General features: G+C 66.2%; 2 protein-coding genes across 2 annotated transcripts; one reads left to right on the top strand and one right to left on the bottom strand.

Annotated features, from left to right (window-relative positions):
* Window positions 1–431: 431 nt before the first annotated feature.
* Window positions 432–4,630, bottom strand: SFRP5 (secreted frizzled related protein 5). The gene is made up of 3 exons (XM_054207398.1): window positions 4,090–4,630; window positions 3,184–3,261; window positions 432–2,753 (listed from the first exon to the last, which is right to left on the bottom strand). The coding sequence occupies exons 1-3, from the start codon at window positions 4,619–4,621 to the stop codon at window positions 2,413–2,415; spliced, it is 951 nt and encodes a 316-aa protein (XP_054063373.1). The 5' UTR covers window positions 4,622–4,630; the 3' UTR covers window positions 432–2,412.
* A 2,324-nt stretch (window positions 4,631–6,954) lies between these two features.
* Window positions 6,955–13,564, top strand: GOLGA7B (golgin A7 family member B). The gene is made up of 5 exons (XM_054207399.1): window positions 6,955–7,035; window positions 12,392–12,517; window positions 12,910–13,062; window positions 13,231–13,332; window positions 13,460–13,564. The coding sequence occupies exons 1-5, from the start codon at window positions 6,979–6,981 to the stop codon at window positions 13,562–13,564; spliced, it is 543 nt and encodes a 180-aa protein (XP_054063374.1). The 5' UTR covers window positions 6,955–6,978.
* Window positions 13,565–14,364: the final 800 nt, after the last annotated feature.

Here is a 14,364-nt window from a genome sequence, read left to right as displayed (position 1 = left end):
GCTCAGCAGATAGTGGGGACAGTGGAGCTGCTGTAACATTGGGGAGGGGGCTATGTAGCACCCTAAGAGCTGTGGGGTGGTGTTTGTGGGTGAGGGTGTATCTGCAATGGGGTGAGTACTGGCCCGCAAGGGGATGGGGGGCTGAGCCGTAGAGCTCGGACGGCCAATGGCGGGAGGGAGAGAGAGAAGTTACTTGTTTTTCTAGAGAAAACGCTTGGAGCAATGAGTGCAATGGCCATATATGTCTAAACGTTCCCTGGAAAGATGCTAATGACGCAAAATACAGAGGGCTACAGATAAACTTGGGCTGCGGGAGACGGGGTTTTATTTGCACACTTTAAGTTTTGCAGTAAAATGACATAATTGATGATGTTTATTCCTGTGGCAGTGCACTCAGCAGCCTTGCTCTGAACATTCCTTCTAACAATATTTGATATTTTTCCCCATTTTTTTTCCATATTGGACAGGGTGGGGGTAATAACCGCCTGCCCCGTGTGAGGTTGTGGCAGGGACTGGCGGCGCCCTGTCCGTGGCTGGCTGTGGGGCAGGGGCACGTCCCCCTGGCTGGAGCGGGATGCCCCTTTGGGGCTCTGGGGAGTGACCAGTGGGGCTGAGGCAGTGCCCAAGGAGGGCAGAGGGAGGGGGGATCACCCTGGCACAGGGCAGGTGCCTGGTGGCCTCGTCAGCTGGGAGGAGGGTGGGCGCAGGCGTCCTGCAGCCTCAATTCCCCTCTTGTCTCCGGAGGTTCCCCTGTGGCGGGGCCAGCTCCGGTGAGAAGCCGCAATGTCGGGCAGCCAGGCGCTGGGTAAATATCCCAGTGGCCGCCTTCGTGCCTTCCTCACTCAGCAGGACGGGCGGATGCAAGAATGTGCTGGGTAAACAGGGCTGGAGTGGGACTGGGGTGGGTGGGCTGCCCTCCTCGTCTGCTGGGAGTTGGGGGCTGCTGGGGCAGAGGCAGCCCCGGGGCTGGAGGAGCTGAGCTGAGAGGCAGCACCCTGCTGCCATCAGGGGGGGCCAGGCTGAGGGCTGTCCCGGTGCTGCTTGCCGGGGGGGGGGGGGTGGTGGTGGTCCTGGCTGGTGCAGGTGGGTGTCCCTGGGGAACCTTTGGAGAGGAGGTTGTGGGGTGGGAGGTCTGGCAGCGGGGCAGGGCTGGTTGGGAGATGTAGACAGGGCTTTCAGGTGGTGTGGTGGTGGGGTGTCCAGGGATGGAGGCAGGGATCCTGGGCCAGGATCTGCTCTCTGCTATGCTCAACACCAGGCTCCCCATGTGCGCTGCCAACTCCCAGCCTGCAGATCTGTCCCCAGAGATGACAGAGGGAGAAACCTCCCTGTCAAACACCCTCAGACCCAGCTGTGGGGCTCCCGTTTCCCCCATTCTCCTGATCTCACCCCCCTCCCAGGCTCCCTGAAGTGGCAGGGATGCCCAAGGCTCCAGCAATGCCTGTGACCATGGGGAATCTCATCCCTCGGCTTGGCCAGGCTGCCCCACTCCTCAGGCATGGCACCTGGAGCAGGGCTAGAGCCGGAGCGCACGGTGACCCTGCTCCCTTTGGTCACCCCACTCAGCAGGCAGGACTGGGTGCCCCCTCCCATCCTTCCTGAGGTCCCTGATGGAGCCCCAAGGGGTGGTTGGCCATGAACCACATGGAGCCAGACACAAACTTCTCTGAGACGACATAATTTACTGCAGTGTGGATGGGAAAGGGGTGCCTGGGCTGAGTCCTGGTGGCGGGGGTGTGTGTGTAAGGGATGCAGCAGGGCATTTGGGATGGGAAGGGTGGGGGTGCCCAGGCAGGGGCCAGGCTGCTCTGGGCACTTGGTCTTGCGGGGACCCATCTGTGAAGACAGTGGGGCAGGAGAGACCTGCTTCGTCTGGGGTGGATCCCTGTGAAAGTGGGATAATCCAGAGCTGGGGTGAGGGCATGGGATGCTTTGGTGGGCTGGAGTAGGGATTTGAGGGAGCTGAGGGTCTGGGGCATGTCATCAGGGAGCTGGGCAGGGGTCTCAGGTGCAGCCAAGGGGTCCCAAGAAGGTCAAGCAGGAATTCTAAGTGCATGCAAGGGTCCCTGGGGTGCTGGGCAGAGGGCTTGAGGGTAGACAAGTGTCTCTGGTGCAGACCAGGGCTCATAAGCATGCAGAGCAAGGGTCCTGGGTGCAGACTAAGCTCGTGGGTGTGGGCAGGGATCCTGAGAGGGTAACAGCGGTCCCAGGCCAAGGCAGGGGTCCTGACTGTGGATCAAGGCTCCCACGAATGCAGCTGGGAATCCTGGGGGTGCAGAGCAGGGTCCTGGGGCAGTCAAGGGGCTGAGGGGAGCAGAGCTGGGGTCCTGGGGTGCAACCAGGGATGCAGCCAGGGTGTTGGGGTGCAGCGTCAGGCCAGTGCAGGAGTCCCAGGGCAGGGTGGGCAGAGCCCTAGTGCTGCCCAGCCCCATAGAGCAGGGGGTGGTAGAGGGGGCAGGGGTAGGAGAACATGAACTTGACGGCGAACTTCATCTCCTTGTTGTGCTTCTGCCAGGGGTAGACTGCGAGGAGGAGCAGGCGGCCGCCCACCTTGCGGCCCATCACCAGGAAGCTGCCGCTGAGGCTGTCGAGCTGGGGGCAGGGGCAGGTGCCCGCGTTCCTCATGTGCAGCACCATCTTCTTGGTGTCCTTGCGCTTGAGCGGGCCCAGCTTCAGCACCTTCTTCTTCTGGGCAGCCACCAGCCGCCGCTCCCCATTCTCCTCTGTCATCTCCTTGATGCGCATCTTCACCACTGTGTGGGGCAGCCGTGGGGCACAGTTGGGGGTGTGTGTGTAAAACTGCCCTGGGGTGCTGCTGGGGGGGGGGTCTGGGCTAGGCACCTGTGCAGGACAGGGTGCAGTCTGTCCCTGGGGTGGGACCCAGAAGAAAGGGTGCTGGGGAATTTACTGTGTAGGGAGGGGAAGGGCCTGTTGGTGGGGGGTTTCAGCAGAGGTCCACACTGACCCTCCCAAATATCCCATTCTGCCTATCCCCCCACTGATGTCTTCTTGTGTGGTGCACCCATCCCATGCACCCAGGGTCCAAGGAAATGGCTCGCGGGGTCTCCCATGGGATGTCCCTGGAAAGACATGCCCTCTGGCCGACCCTTGCCTGGGCTGTCAGAGCTGGGGGAGGGCAGCCCCTTGTCCAGGGGGGACTGGGAAGGGGACACCAGCACTCACCAAAGTCACTGGAGCACATCTGCTCCATCATGCCGTCTGCCTTGTGCTCCATCTCGCACTGGGTGCAGATCTTGGACACTGTGGTGAGAGACCAGCCACTGTCACAGCTCGCTGATGCCTGTCACCTGGGCCAACTCTGTGGGGATATGCTGGGAGAGCCCTGGCAGCCCCCCTGCTCCCTGGGCAGCTGTGCCGGGGTGATGCTGGGGGCACAGAGCCCCTCACTGGCTGATGTCCCAGCACCCCCCTGCCCCCCCCGTAGGGATGGCATATGGGGACACCCCCTGTCCAGCTGCCAGTGCTTTGGGGCACAGCAGCAGCAGCAGTGAGGGTGGCCCCCGCCTGAAGGGTGTCACAGCCCTGTTCCTGACCTTGGCTGCCTTTGGGTGATGTCCCCTCCCCTGCCTAAAGGAACAGCCACCCTGTGACAGCAGCATGGGGCCCATACCCACGGATGCAGGATGCTCTTTGCTGCTGGGATGGGACACAGCGAGAGGAGAGGGACACAGCTCTGCCATGGGTCCCCCAGCAGCTCCCACCTCATCCCGTGTTCACCCCCAGTGCTGCTCCCGTGGCTGCTCCGCTCTCCCCTGCCCTGGGGCAGCCCTGTGCAGGCAGCTGGGTGCCCAGCTCCACTGGGACCAGGGTGCCTGGCTCCCTGGACAGCAAGGGATGCCCAGCCAAAGCAGCTGATGCTGCTGGTACTATGCCCACTTGTGCCCTGCGGCAGACAGACGGTCCTTGGCCAGTGCCAGCACCCCAGGCACTGCTTTGAGGGGTGCAAAGGTGGAGGTGCAGATGCTCCGCAGGAGGACCCTGCATGGGGCTCCCCAGCAACATGGGGACATACTGCTGGCAGGTGCCCTGCATGCATCCCCATCCCACTGCAGTGCCCCTCCTGCTTACCTGGTGGTGGGGTGACCTTACTGTTCCCGAACTGGACGGCGATGCAGAGCTCGTGGTCAGAGGGAAACTTGCCACAGTGCAGCATCTCGGGCCAGGGGAAGCCGTAGGACTCCATGACGGGGGCGCAGGAGTCACGCACCACCTCGCAGAGGGAGCGGCAGGGGTAGACGGGCCGGTCGAGGCAGACCGGGGCGAAGAGGGAGCAGAGGAAGAGCTGGGTGTCGGTGTGGCACTGCTTGGCGAGCAGGGGCACCCAGCTGCTGGCCTGCTGCTTGGCCTCGGCCATGGTCTCATGCTCCAGCAGGTTGGGCAGCCGCATGCGCTTGTAGCCCACGTCGCGACAGAGCTGCATGTCGGGCGGGATGTCGAGGCACTGCGGCTCCCGCCCGTAGAAGCGCCCGTGGGGCAGGCTCTCGGGCTGCCAGCCGTAGTAGTCGTAGTGCTGCCCGCCGCCGGGGGACCCCGCCAGCGCCAGCGCCAGGGCCAGCAGCGCCGAGCCCCGGACCCCCGGGCGGCCGCCCGCCCGCCGCATCGCCGCCGCCCTCCTGCCGCCGCCGCCGGCCGTGCCTGCCGAGCGGGACGGGACGGGACGGGACGGGAGCGCGGTCGGGCGCGCTGCCTCCTGCCCTTGGCGCCTCCCACGCCCGCAGCCCTTTCTAAGGAGCCCGGGGAGGCCTCGCCGGCAGCCAATGTGCTCCGGCTGACGGCGCCCCCGCCCTCGCCCCCCGACCCGCGGCTGGCCCCCCCCCGGCCACCCGGCTGCCGCTTGCCCTCCCGCCCCGCTGCCCCAGACTTTCCCCCCTGCGGTGGCCGGCTGGGTGTCACCTGCAGGCAGCTCCCCCACAAGCTCCCCCCGGCTCTGTGGGTCGCTGGGGCAATGCCCCCTGGACGGGCTGGCTCGCCTGGGGCGGCAGTGTGTAGACACAAGGTGCCCCTGTTATCCACCAGCCCCTCTGTCCCCATCCCACCTGGCACCCCAAAGGCACACCCTGGCATGGGGCAGGAGGCTCTGGTTCCTATCCTATGTGTCCCCCCCCCACCATGGTCTCCTGTGCCCCATGGGGTATGGGTTTGGGGGTGCTTGAGGGGGATGGAGGAGCAGGACACCCCAGCGGCTTCATACTGCAGCACTCGGGGGCAGCAGGGGCACCTGCATGCCAGGTACCATGTGTGGCATCAATACCAAGGTGATATCGTGGGCATGGGGTCCTTATTCCTCGCGGAGAGCCCGGGGCAGCCCATGGTCTGCTGGGCACAGGCAGAGCTGGGGTTACACCTCCCAGCAAAGGGTTTGCACCCCGGCTCTGCTGGTGCCTTGGACACAGGCAGAGCTGGAGCCCGAGCATGGTGAGGGAGGGCAGCGCTGGGGCCACATTCCCCCATCCCCTTGGAGACAGGCTGGGCTGAGGGGTGCAAGGCTCAAGACCCCATTAGAAACCCGTTTGTCTGTGAGGGTTATCTGGGGCACCCCCGCCCCTTCCCGCGATCGATGCCCCTGCCCGGCCAGCGGGCTCTGGGCTGCCTCTGGCCCCTTCTCACCGGATAAGGCGGCTCTGTTAATGGGCGACAGAGCAAACAGCCTGGTGCAGGCAGGTGATAGCAGTTGCCCTTTGCACAGGGCTGGGAGTGGGGACTGTCCCCCCAGCCCCGGTGGGATCCATCTGCTTTTGGGACATGCTGGAAACTTCACCTGCATGTCCTGCTCTTGCCTGCAGCCTGCCTGCCCTCCCCATGCCCTCCATGCTGGGCACAGCGCCTGGCATCGCATCGCCCAGGGATACTCGCTGCTGGACCGATGGTGGCCTGAGCTCATCCCGCTGTGGCCAAGCTCCGGAGATGGCACCATTAATGTGTAACGGCCAGGGAGCACGATAAGATAGAGTGGTGCTTTATCGGGGCTGCCCGGTAGCAGGAGGGAGGGTGCCAGAGGCATCAGGCTGTCACAGGAGGACTGAGATTGCCTGGAGATAAATGGTGGTAGAAAATAACTAATCCATGATGGATGGGCCAGGGCAGGGCGGCCGGGGAGCTCGGCTAATTGCCATGGGAGCTGGGCTGGGGCCGGTGAGACCTGGGAGCCAGAGCAGGGAGGTGGAGGCAGAGGGAGGCTGCATGTGCGGATGGAGCTGCCAGTGTGTGGGATGCCGAGCACACCTTGCCCCGCGGGTGTGCAGTGTCCTGGGGCTGTCCCTGTGGCACCGCCAGCACTGGTGCTGCCCTGCTCTTGGCCATGGACCAGTTGCTCTCCCCACCTGTCCTGTCCCCCAAGCCGGGTCCAGCACCCACAGTCCCTCCCAAGGAAGGTGCTGGAGGTGCCGAGCACCCTGCACCGGCTGGCACCCCACCAGATAAAAGCAAGGGGGCCGGGGGGCAGTGTGGGGAGTGAGGGGCTCCCTGCCAGCTGGCCTGGCCCCCCCATCTGTCACGATGCCTTCATTAGAGCCTCTGAGTCACCTCCTGGCAGCGTGGCCATGCTGGGGGGAGCAGGGCTGGCCCCAGGAGAAGGGTGGCTGGCCCCTGCTCCCACCCTGCCAGGTGTCCTGGCAGCCTTGTCCCTGTGCTGACACCTCGCCTCTGCTCTGCGGGGGTCCCTGCTGCACCCCCATTTCTTCCTTAACCCTTCCCCACCCAGGCTGTCACAGGGCTGGGGGGAGATGCAGCCAGGGGAGGTAGATCTGGGCTGCACCCCGGGGAAGGGGATGGCCCCAGGGCAGCTGGAGCTGGCACCCTCCCCTGTGTCCTGTCTGCGCAGGCTGCTCCGGTGCCTGTGTCCCTGTCCTGTGCCTGCGCAGCCGGCTGGGGAACTGACACTTGTGGCTGTCACTCTGGGGAGCCGGCTGTGCCACCGCCTGTGTCATCCGTCACGGCAGCAACATCGGAAGCGGGGCCATGGGGGCTGCCCCCTCCACCGTGGGGACCTCGGGGACGGCCAGCCAGGGTGGCATGGTAAGAGGACATCCCCTGGGGGTGCCCCTTCACCACTCCGGGCCCTCCCCAGGGACCTGCGCCTGGCTGTAACACAGAGCAGATCTGAGCCAGGGGAGCAGGAGACTCCCGGGAAATGAGATGCTGAGCAGGGTCCTGGTCACCTCTTCCTGTCCCCTCCCATCATGTCCCCGTTCCGCCTCTCACTGCAGCTTTGGGTGCTGCCGACTGTGCTTCTGTGGGCAGAGATGCATCCCCTGGGGCTGGGTGGGCTGCCTCCAATCCTCCTCTCCTCCCCATCCTCCCATCCTCCCTGTCCAGCACCATCCCAGGCTCCTGGGACTCCTGGATCTCGGGCTGCACCAGTGCTGGGAATGGGTTGCACTCGCCATGGAGCAGGGACCCTCAGGAGGTGATGGCATACCGGGGCTGGCCATGAAGGGACATGCATCCCAAGGTGTCTGGCAGCTCCCAGGAGAGAGCACCCCGGCATGGGGGCAATGCGGGGCTGGCAGCACGGCTCCACAGGGGTGGCCCTGCCTGGGGGTGGCCGAGGGAGGTTGGGGTACAGCTGGGGGCACCGTGGGGCTGAGCTGGACATGGGACCTTCAGGGCGGGCAGAGGGCAGAGGCAGCAGTGGCCGTGCACTTGCCCTGTGCCCACACACACTCCTGCTCGCCCAGCAGCCCCAGGAATGTGGCTGGCAGCGCTCCCAGCCCAGCTGCGGGGCCGAGGCTGCCCTGGCGCCCTCCCAGCCCCCCCGGCAGCTCCTGGCCCTGCCCAGCTCCCGCCAGCCTGCACACAGACCCCCTGTTCACTGCTGCTCCCCCACTAGCCCCCGCTCTGCGGGGCAAGGAAGGGGCACATCCTGCGTGGGGACGCCTCTGGGCAAGAGCCCCCTTGCATGGCACTGTGCATGGGGACATGGGGACGCTCGCTGCAGTAGTTCTGGCCCCCTGCCCCGCTGGAGAGCTGGGAAAAGCCACCCACGTCTGCTCTGTCCCCGGCGCGGGGGCAATCCTTACACAGCTCCCAGCCAGCACATTTGCCAAAGCTGGACCTTGGCACCTTGCTCCGAAACCGCATCGCCCTCTGCTTGCCTGTTTGCAGAGGGATGTGATGCTGTGTGTCCCTCCCCGGGCTGTGCGCTCCTGCGAGGTGCACTGGGCGCTGCCCCCACCATCTGTGGGGGCTCCCAGTGCAACAGGGTCCTGGCATCACCCGTCAGGAAGGACGCAGTTGGGTATGGTGGTGCTGTGGGCGCCCTGGAGGGGTGCCCATCCTCGGGGTGTCCAGACTGTAGGGCTGGTGGTACCCCGTTTTGCGGCATTCTCTGTGTCCTGCATGAAGGGACAGGCTGGGGCACTTGGAGCTGTTTTCCAGTGGCTTCAAGTGTGGGGGACATGCCCCCCCCCATTCTGGTGCACACACCTGGCATCTCCCAGGAAAGGTTATCAGCTAATCATCCTGTCCCACTGTCTCTGCATGCCTCCCAAATGTCACCGTTGTCCTCGCTGGGGCAGTGAGCTCATGCTCCCCCCCGCCGTTAATGAAAGCCCCCCCAGCACTGTGTGAAGCAGCTGCCAGGGCCTTGCCCTGCCGTGGGCCTTTTGAAGTGGAGCCGAAGCTGCTGACAGCCCTGACGGGCGGGGAGGGGGCCTGGCACACAGTGGGTGCAGGATCGGGCCCCAAGAACTGATCCCCGGCTAGTCACAGGGCTCCATCCATCCCCCACGGCCCCCAGCCACTGTGCCAGGACTGCAGGGACAGTCGGGGTGCGTGGATGAGGGGACACGCTGGGGACACCCCCCAGTCCTGGCCTGGGAGCCAAGCACAGGGGCTGTACCAGGGACGTTGTGGGGCATGGCTGCCGCACTGTGATGGGCACAGGCACGCTGGCTGCATGGGGCTGGCTGCAGGGGTCCCAAGTGCACCACACGCCTGTCCTGTGGGGCCAGGGGCAGGGGCTCTGGGTGATCAGGCAGAGCCGGGGGGCAAGGTCTCTGGGGTCTGTCTGTGGGACAGGTCAGAGCCCCCTCACTCCAGGTGCAGGGGAGGACCCAGGCAGGGGAATAAAGGCAGCGCTGGCAGCAGCCGTGTGTGCGGTGGCCGCCCCCGCTGCCAGGCAGCCTAAAAATAGCCCCTCAGGGCTGAGGCAGATGGAGCAGAAGGGCCAGAGCCCTGTTGCTGCGGGCACCCTGCCAGCCCCCTGCACGGTGCCAGGGGCCAGGGGGACAACAAGCGGGGCCATGCAGTGCTTTGGGACTGCCCTGAGCCCCCGTTGCCCCTGCTCCTACTGCCTGGGATCCCATCAGCTACGCCAGCCCTCCTCCCGCTCTGCTGGGAGCCATGGCATGGCATGGCCCTGGGTGGGCTCTGGACATGTGGGTGCTGCGGGCATCATGGCGAAGGCCAGGGTCTGTGTGGGGATGGGGGGTCACTGTGGGGTGCAGGTTGTCCCTGTCTTGCCTGCCACTGTGCAAGGCTTCCTCCTGGGTAGTATGGTTGGCAGAAGGTGGCTCCCCATGATGGGGTGAAGTTGTCCCACCAAAGGACACTCCTTGACACGTGCCCTGGTCCTGCAGACAGCAAGTCTCTGCCTTGTGAGGCAGCTGGAGCCCAGGACCAAGGGTCCAGTGCCTGGGCTGGGTTGGTGCAACCAGAGAAGGGACATCCCTGGGGCAGCACTGCAGGGTGCAGGCAGGTGGGCAGAACCTGGGATGGCAGGGACAGCTGGGCCCGCCCCAGCTGCTCTCGGCCCCTCGCCACGGCGTAGGAGAGCAAACTTCATCTCCTGGCGGGTGCAGCATTGCCATGGCAACTAGCAGGGCGCGGGCAGGCGAGCCCTGACGTGGCGTTGACAGCAGCGCGGGAAGGAGCCAGGATGCAGGGCTTGGTCTTGGGGGCATCTGGGGACACGTTTGGGCGTGTGAGTGCATGCATGTGCATGCACAGGGGCGCAGGCAGATGTGTGCATGCCCAAACGCCTGCTTCTGTGTGCGTGTGTGTGTGTGTACATGGGAGAGCACCCCCCCACACCTCCCGGGGGCTTTGGCTCTGTAACACTGGGTGTACCCCATTGCTCTGGCAGGGATACTCTGGACCCCAGGAGCAGCAGGTTTCCCCCAAAAAGCTATGGGATCTGTAGTTTTGTGTTTGGGGGGGGAGATGAGCCCTCCACCCCAGGTCCCTGCCTGCACATGTCCCTTTGTCACAAACCCTGCCACACTCCAGCACGCCGGGGCTGCCTCCCACCCCTCCAGAGCTCTGCCTCTCCTCACACCGCCGTGGGCTGATGCTCAGGGCAGGGAGTAGGAGTCAGCCGGAGCTGCCCCTGTTTCGTCAGAGCCCTGTGCCGCTGGCAGCCAGCCGTGCTGTGTTAGCAGCCTGAGCAGAGATGCTGGCAGGGCCCCGCGCTGCCTTCAGCATCTCCCAGGTGTTGAGGGAAGGGCTGGCTGCTCTCCTGCCTGAGGAGGGCCCTGTGCCCAGCCACAGCATCCCTCCCGCCTCATCCTGGCCCCAGCTGCGAGCACCCCCTCCTTCGCCTCCTGGGAGAGCCTCTGTCGCTCCCCCCCGGTTTGGCATTTCTCTGCCTCTAATTGAGCTGTCAATGGGCAGAGATAACAGGGAATTCGTTAGCTCTCCTCTTTGATGTCTAGGACCGCAGCACCCGCTCCAGCCAGCTGCGAATCCTTCGCAAACAAACACCTTCAGACAAGGCCCCTTGGCATGGCAGGCTGCCGGCCCCACGGCCGGGATGGCCCCCCAGATCCCCACGGGGCCACCGCCCCGGCTACCTCCAACTGCACCCCCTCGGTAGTCAGTTCCGCCCGCCCCCGCCCGGGGACCTACAGCCGCATCCCCTCAGCAACCGGGGCCCCGGTAGCGGCGGTGCTGGCCGGACCCCCAGGACCTAGAGCAGCAGCTCCCCCGCCCTGGTACCGCCGTCCCTAGGGGCTCCGTGCCGGTAGCGGCGGACGCCCATCCCCGCCGCCTCGGGGCGGTCCGCGGCGGGGCCGGGCGGCTGCGCACACGGGGCGGCCGGGCCCGCCCCCGCCGCTCGGAACGGCAGCACCGCGGACAGCGCCGGTGTCCCCGCGCCGCCCGGCACGGCCCCGGTGACAGCGCCGGTGTGTGTGTCCCCCCCCGCGACCCCCGGCCCCCGCCGCGCCCCGGCACAGCCCAGCCCGGCCCGGCCCGGGGCCACGCCGCGCCATGGCCACGGAGGTGGGTGCGCGGCGGCACGGCGGGGGCCACCCCGGCAGCGGGCACCTCCCGGAGCTCCCCCCCGGCCCTGCCCTCCGCTCCCGCCGCCACCGGGCGGTTGGGAGAGGGGGGGAATGGGGGTCCGCGGGAGGTGCGGGGGGGTGGGGGGGCAGCGTGGGGCTGGGGCCCGCCGTGGGGTGCACTGGGGGGTGGGTTGTCGGTGTCGGGCTGGGAGGGGTGCGTGGTTTGTGTGCGCACAGAAAGGACGGTGTGTGTGGACTGCCGGGGGGGTAAAGGGGGTGTCCTTGTCGGAGGGCGCAGTGTGGTTCTGGGGTGGGGTGCCCCGGGAGGAGGGTTGCCTGTGGGGCTGGGGATCCCTCTGCCGGGTGCCGCGGGTGGGACCCGGGACAGGGGCAGAGGGTCTGTGGAGCACACAGCTGGGGTGGCCCCATGTCACCCAAGGGGAAGCACAGGGAGGGGTCTGACACCCGCCCTTGGCACAGCCTGGCCCCTGCATCTTCCCATCCTCCTCTCCGGCCCCTGAAGTTGCCCCATGGCCCAGACCCCAGGGGGCTGGTGTGGACCCTCGTACCCCGGGGGGTGCTGGGGCTGGGCTGAGTGCCTGCCGCAGCCGCTGATCCCTTTTGTGCAGCCGCCCCACTGCAGCCTGCCCAGCCGCTGCACTGCTGCTGCAGACCTGCTGCCGGCGGCCCCGCTGCCGGCGGCCCCCTGCTCCGCTTGCTTCCCTCCTCCTGCCTGGGAGCTGCTGGGGTGACTGCGTGCTGGGGCGCTGCTGAGGACAGAGGGCGGTCCCCTCCCCGGGCTGTGGCTCACCAGGGACACACACCGGAGCATGCTGCACGGGCCAGGCACCTGAGGCAGGGAGAACACACACTCACACACTCGCCCACGCTCCGAGCGGGAGGCTGCTGTGACATCCTCCCCTTGCTGCCATCCTCCCTTCACCCCTGGCCTTGCACCTCCTGCACCAAGCTCTGCTCTTGGCATGACACAGCCCACGCTGGGGGCTCCCTGCCTCGGGGCGTGTGAGCCTGCAGCCCCCATGCCTTGGTGCTGGGGGAATGGTATTGCTCCCGGCGTCCCCAGTCACCAGCAGGGATGCCCATTGCCCCCCGAGTGCAGCCCCCCATCTCACTTCCCTGCTCCCCAGGTGCACAGCCTGCAGGAGCTGCGGCGTAGTGCATCCCTGGCCACCAAGGTCTTCGTGCAGCGGGATTACAGTGAAGGGACCACATGCCAGTTCCAGACAAAGTTCCCCGCCGAGCTGGAGAGCCGGGTAGGAAGCCTGGCAGGCCAACAGGGATGGGGGGTGCCCTATGTTGGTGCCCTGTGGGGGGTCGGGGGGAGAGGGGTCTGAAATCATGGTGCCCCTATAGGGTATTGTATGTCCCTGGGCCAGCTGATGCTGCTGGGTGCACGCCACCACAGCCACCTTGCCCAGTGTGCAAGGGCTGGGGTGCTCCTGGGGACCAGGAGGCTCTGGTGCAGGGCTGCAGGCTCAGCAGGTCTTGGCATGGATGGGCAGTGGGCAGGGGCCAGGGAGCTGAGGCATCAAGCTGGGAAGGGAGAGAGGGTTAATTGTCCCCAAGACCCCACAGGGAGGAGGACAGGGCAGTGCAGGGGGTCAGCCTCTGCACAGACTCCTCTTCATCCCAGTTTCTGCTCTAGATCGAGCGGCAGCTCTTTGAGGAAACTGTGAAAACCCTTAATGGCTTCTACGCCGAGGCAGAGAAGATCGGGGGCAGCTCGTACCTGGAGGGGTGTCTGGCCTGCGCCACCGCCTATTTCATCTTCCTCTGCATGGAGACACACTACGAGAAGGTTCTGAGCCCCAGGGGAGGGCTCGGGGACGGGCATAGCTGCAGGCCTGGGGGTGGGCACAGGGATGGCACAGGGACCGTGGGGACTGGAGGCCAGAGATGGCATCAGGGCTGGCAGGGGGGGACATGAGTGCTGGCAGGCCCTGAGTGTTGCTCTGTGTGCTGGCAGGTACTGAAGAAGATCTCCAAGTACATCCAGGAGCAGAATGAGAAGATCTATGCGCCCCGGGGGCTGCTGCTCACCGACCCCTTGGAGCGTGGCATGAGGGTCGTATCCTCTGGGCAGTGGGGTGTTGGGGGGATGACAAGGGTGAGGGGTGGGGGGACACTGCGAGCGGGTGCTGGGCAATTGGATTTGCGGCTGGCACATCCCACCGATGATCCTTAGCAGAGCCCAGATCGAGATCTCCATCTATGAGGACCGGTGCAGCAGCGGCAGCTCCAGCAGCGGCAGCTCCAGCAGCAGCGGCGGCGGCGGGGGCGGCGGGGCGGGGGGTCGGTGACTGGCCGGGAGTCCCTGCAGGGACTCGTACTGCCGGGACAGTGGCCTTTCCGAGCTCCGCAGGCTGCACTACCAGAGCACCCGCTTCTGAGCCCAGGGAGGGTGGGAGGGGGAGGCCGGGGGCTGCCCAGAGGGGCTGCCCACCCCACCTCTGTTCTGTGCCCCCCGCAGTGGCTCTGCCACTGCTCAGACCCACTGCGGGCAGGGGCTGGTGCTGGGGTGTCCCATGTGCTTCCCACTGAGCCAAACCGGTGCCAAGGGGCTGCCGCAGCCCGCCGGGGCACTCTGCGCTGCTGCCCCTGCCCCAAGCGAAGGAGCTTGCCCTGCCGCGGGCAGCACCCTGCGTGCCATGCATGGGGGAGCAAAGCCCCAGGCAGCTCTAAAGTGGGGGGATACAGGCTTATCCCTTGCTGCACCCCCTCCCTGGGGCGTCCCGCTCTTGGTGCTGCAGGGTGGGCTCAGCTGCCGTGTGCCCACTGCCCAGGGAGCCTGGCAGAGCCCTGGTGCTGCTTCATCTGCATGATGGTGCCATGCATTCGCCCCGGCCCTGCCCCCCGCGCTGCCCGTTGCTGCTCCCCAGCCCTGGCCAGACGCCCTCACCCTTCTGGCAGCAGCATCCTCCTGCACTGCCCGCCACACTGGGCACTGGTTTCTGCTCCCTGCCTGACTTGGTGTCACGCTCAGCCGGACCCAGAAAGGTCCCCAGCCCCAAGCCCCGTGCCCAGGGCAGGGAAGTACAGCACTGGCCAGGCCCCTGCCCTTGTGCTGTGTGCCCTGGGCTAGTGCATGGCCCAGCATAGT

This window comes from Rissa tridactyla, chromosome 6 (assembly GCF_028500815.1).
Source record: "Rissa tridactyla isolate bRisTri1 chromosome 6, bRisTri1.patW.cur.20221130, whole genome shotgun sequence".
Taxonomy (NCBI): Eukaryota; Metazoa; Chordata; class Aves; order Charadriiformes; family Laridae; genus Rissa; species Rissa tridactyla.
This window is presented reverse-complemented; position numbering and strand designations above follow the sequence as displayed.

Excerpts from the sequence above, each read along its gene's own strand:
- GOLGA7B (XM_054207399.1), top strand. The coding sequence starts at position 6,979 with ATGGGGGCTGCCCCCTCCACCGTGGGGACCTCGGGGACGGCCAGCCAG. Across the intron at positions 13,063-13,230 it reads TGGAGACACACTACGAGAAG|GTACTGAAGAAGATCTCCAA; the intron begins GTTCTGAGCCCC and ends GTGTGCTGGCAG. Across the intron at positions 13,333-13,459 it reads TGGAGCGTGGCATGAGGGTC|ATCGAGATCTCCATCTATGA; the intron begins GTATCCTCTGGG and ends AGCAGAGCCCAG.
- SFRP5 (XM_054207398.1), bottom strand. The coding sequence starts at position 4,621 with ATGCGGCGGGCGGGCGGCCGCCCGGGGGTCCGGGGCTCGGCGCTGCTG. Across the intron at positions 3,262-4,089 it reads TAAGGTCACCCCACCACCAG|TGTCCAAGATCTGCACCCAG; the intron begins GTAAGCAGGAGG and ends CTCTCACCACAG. Across the intron at positions 2,754-3,183 it reads GATGTGCTCCAGTGACTTTG|TGGTGAAGATGCGCATCAAG; the intron begins GTGAGTGCTGGT and ends TGCCCCACACAG.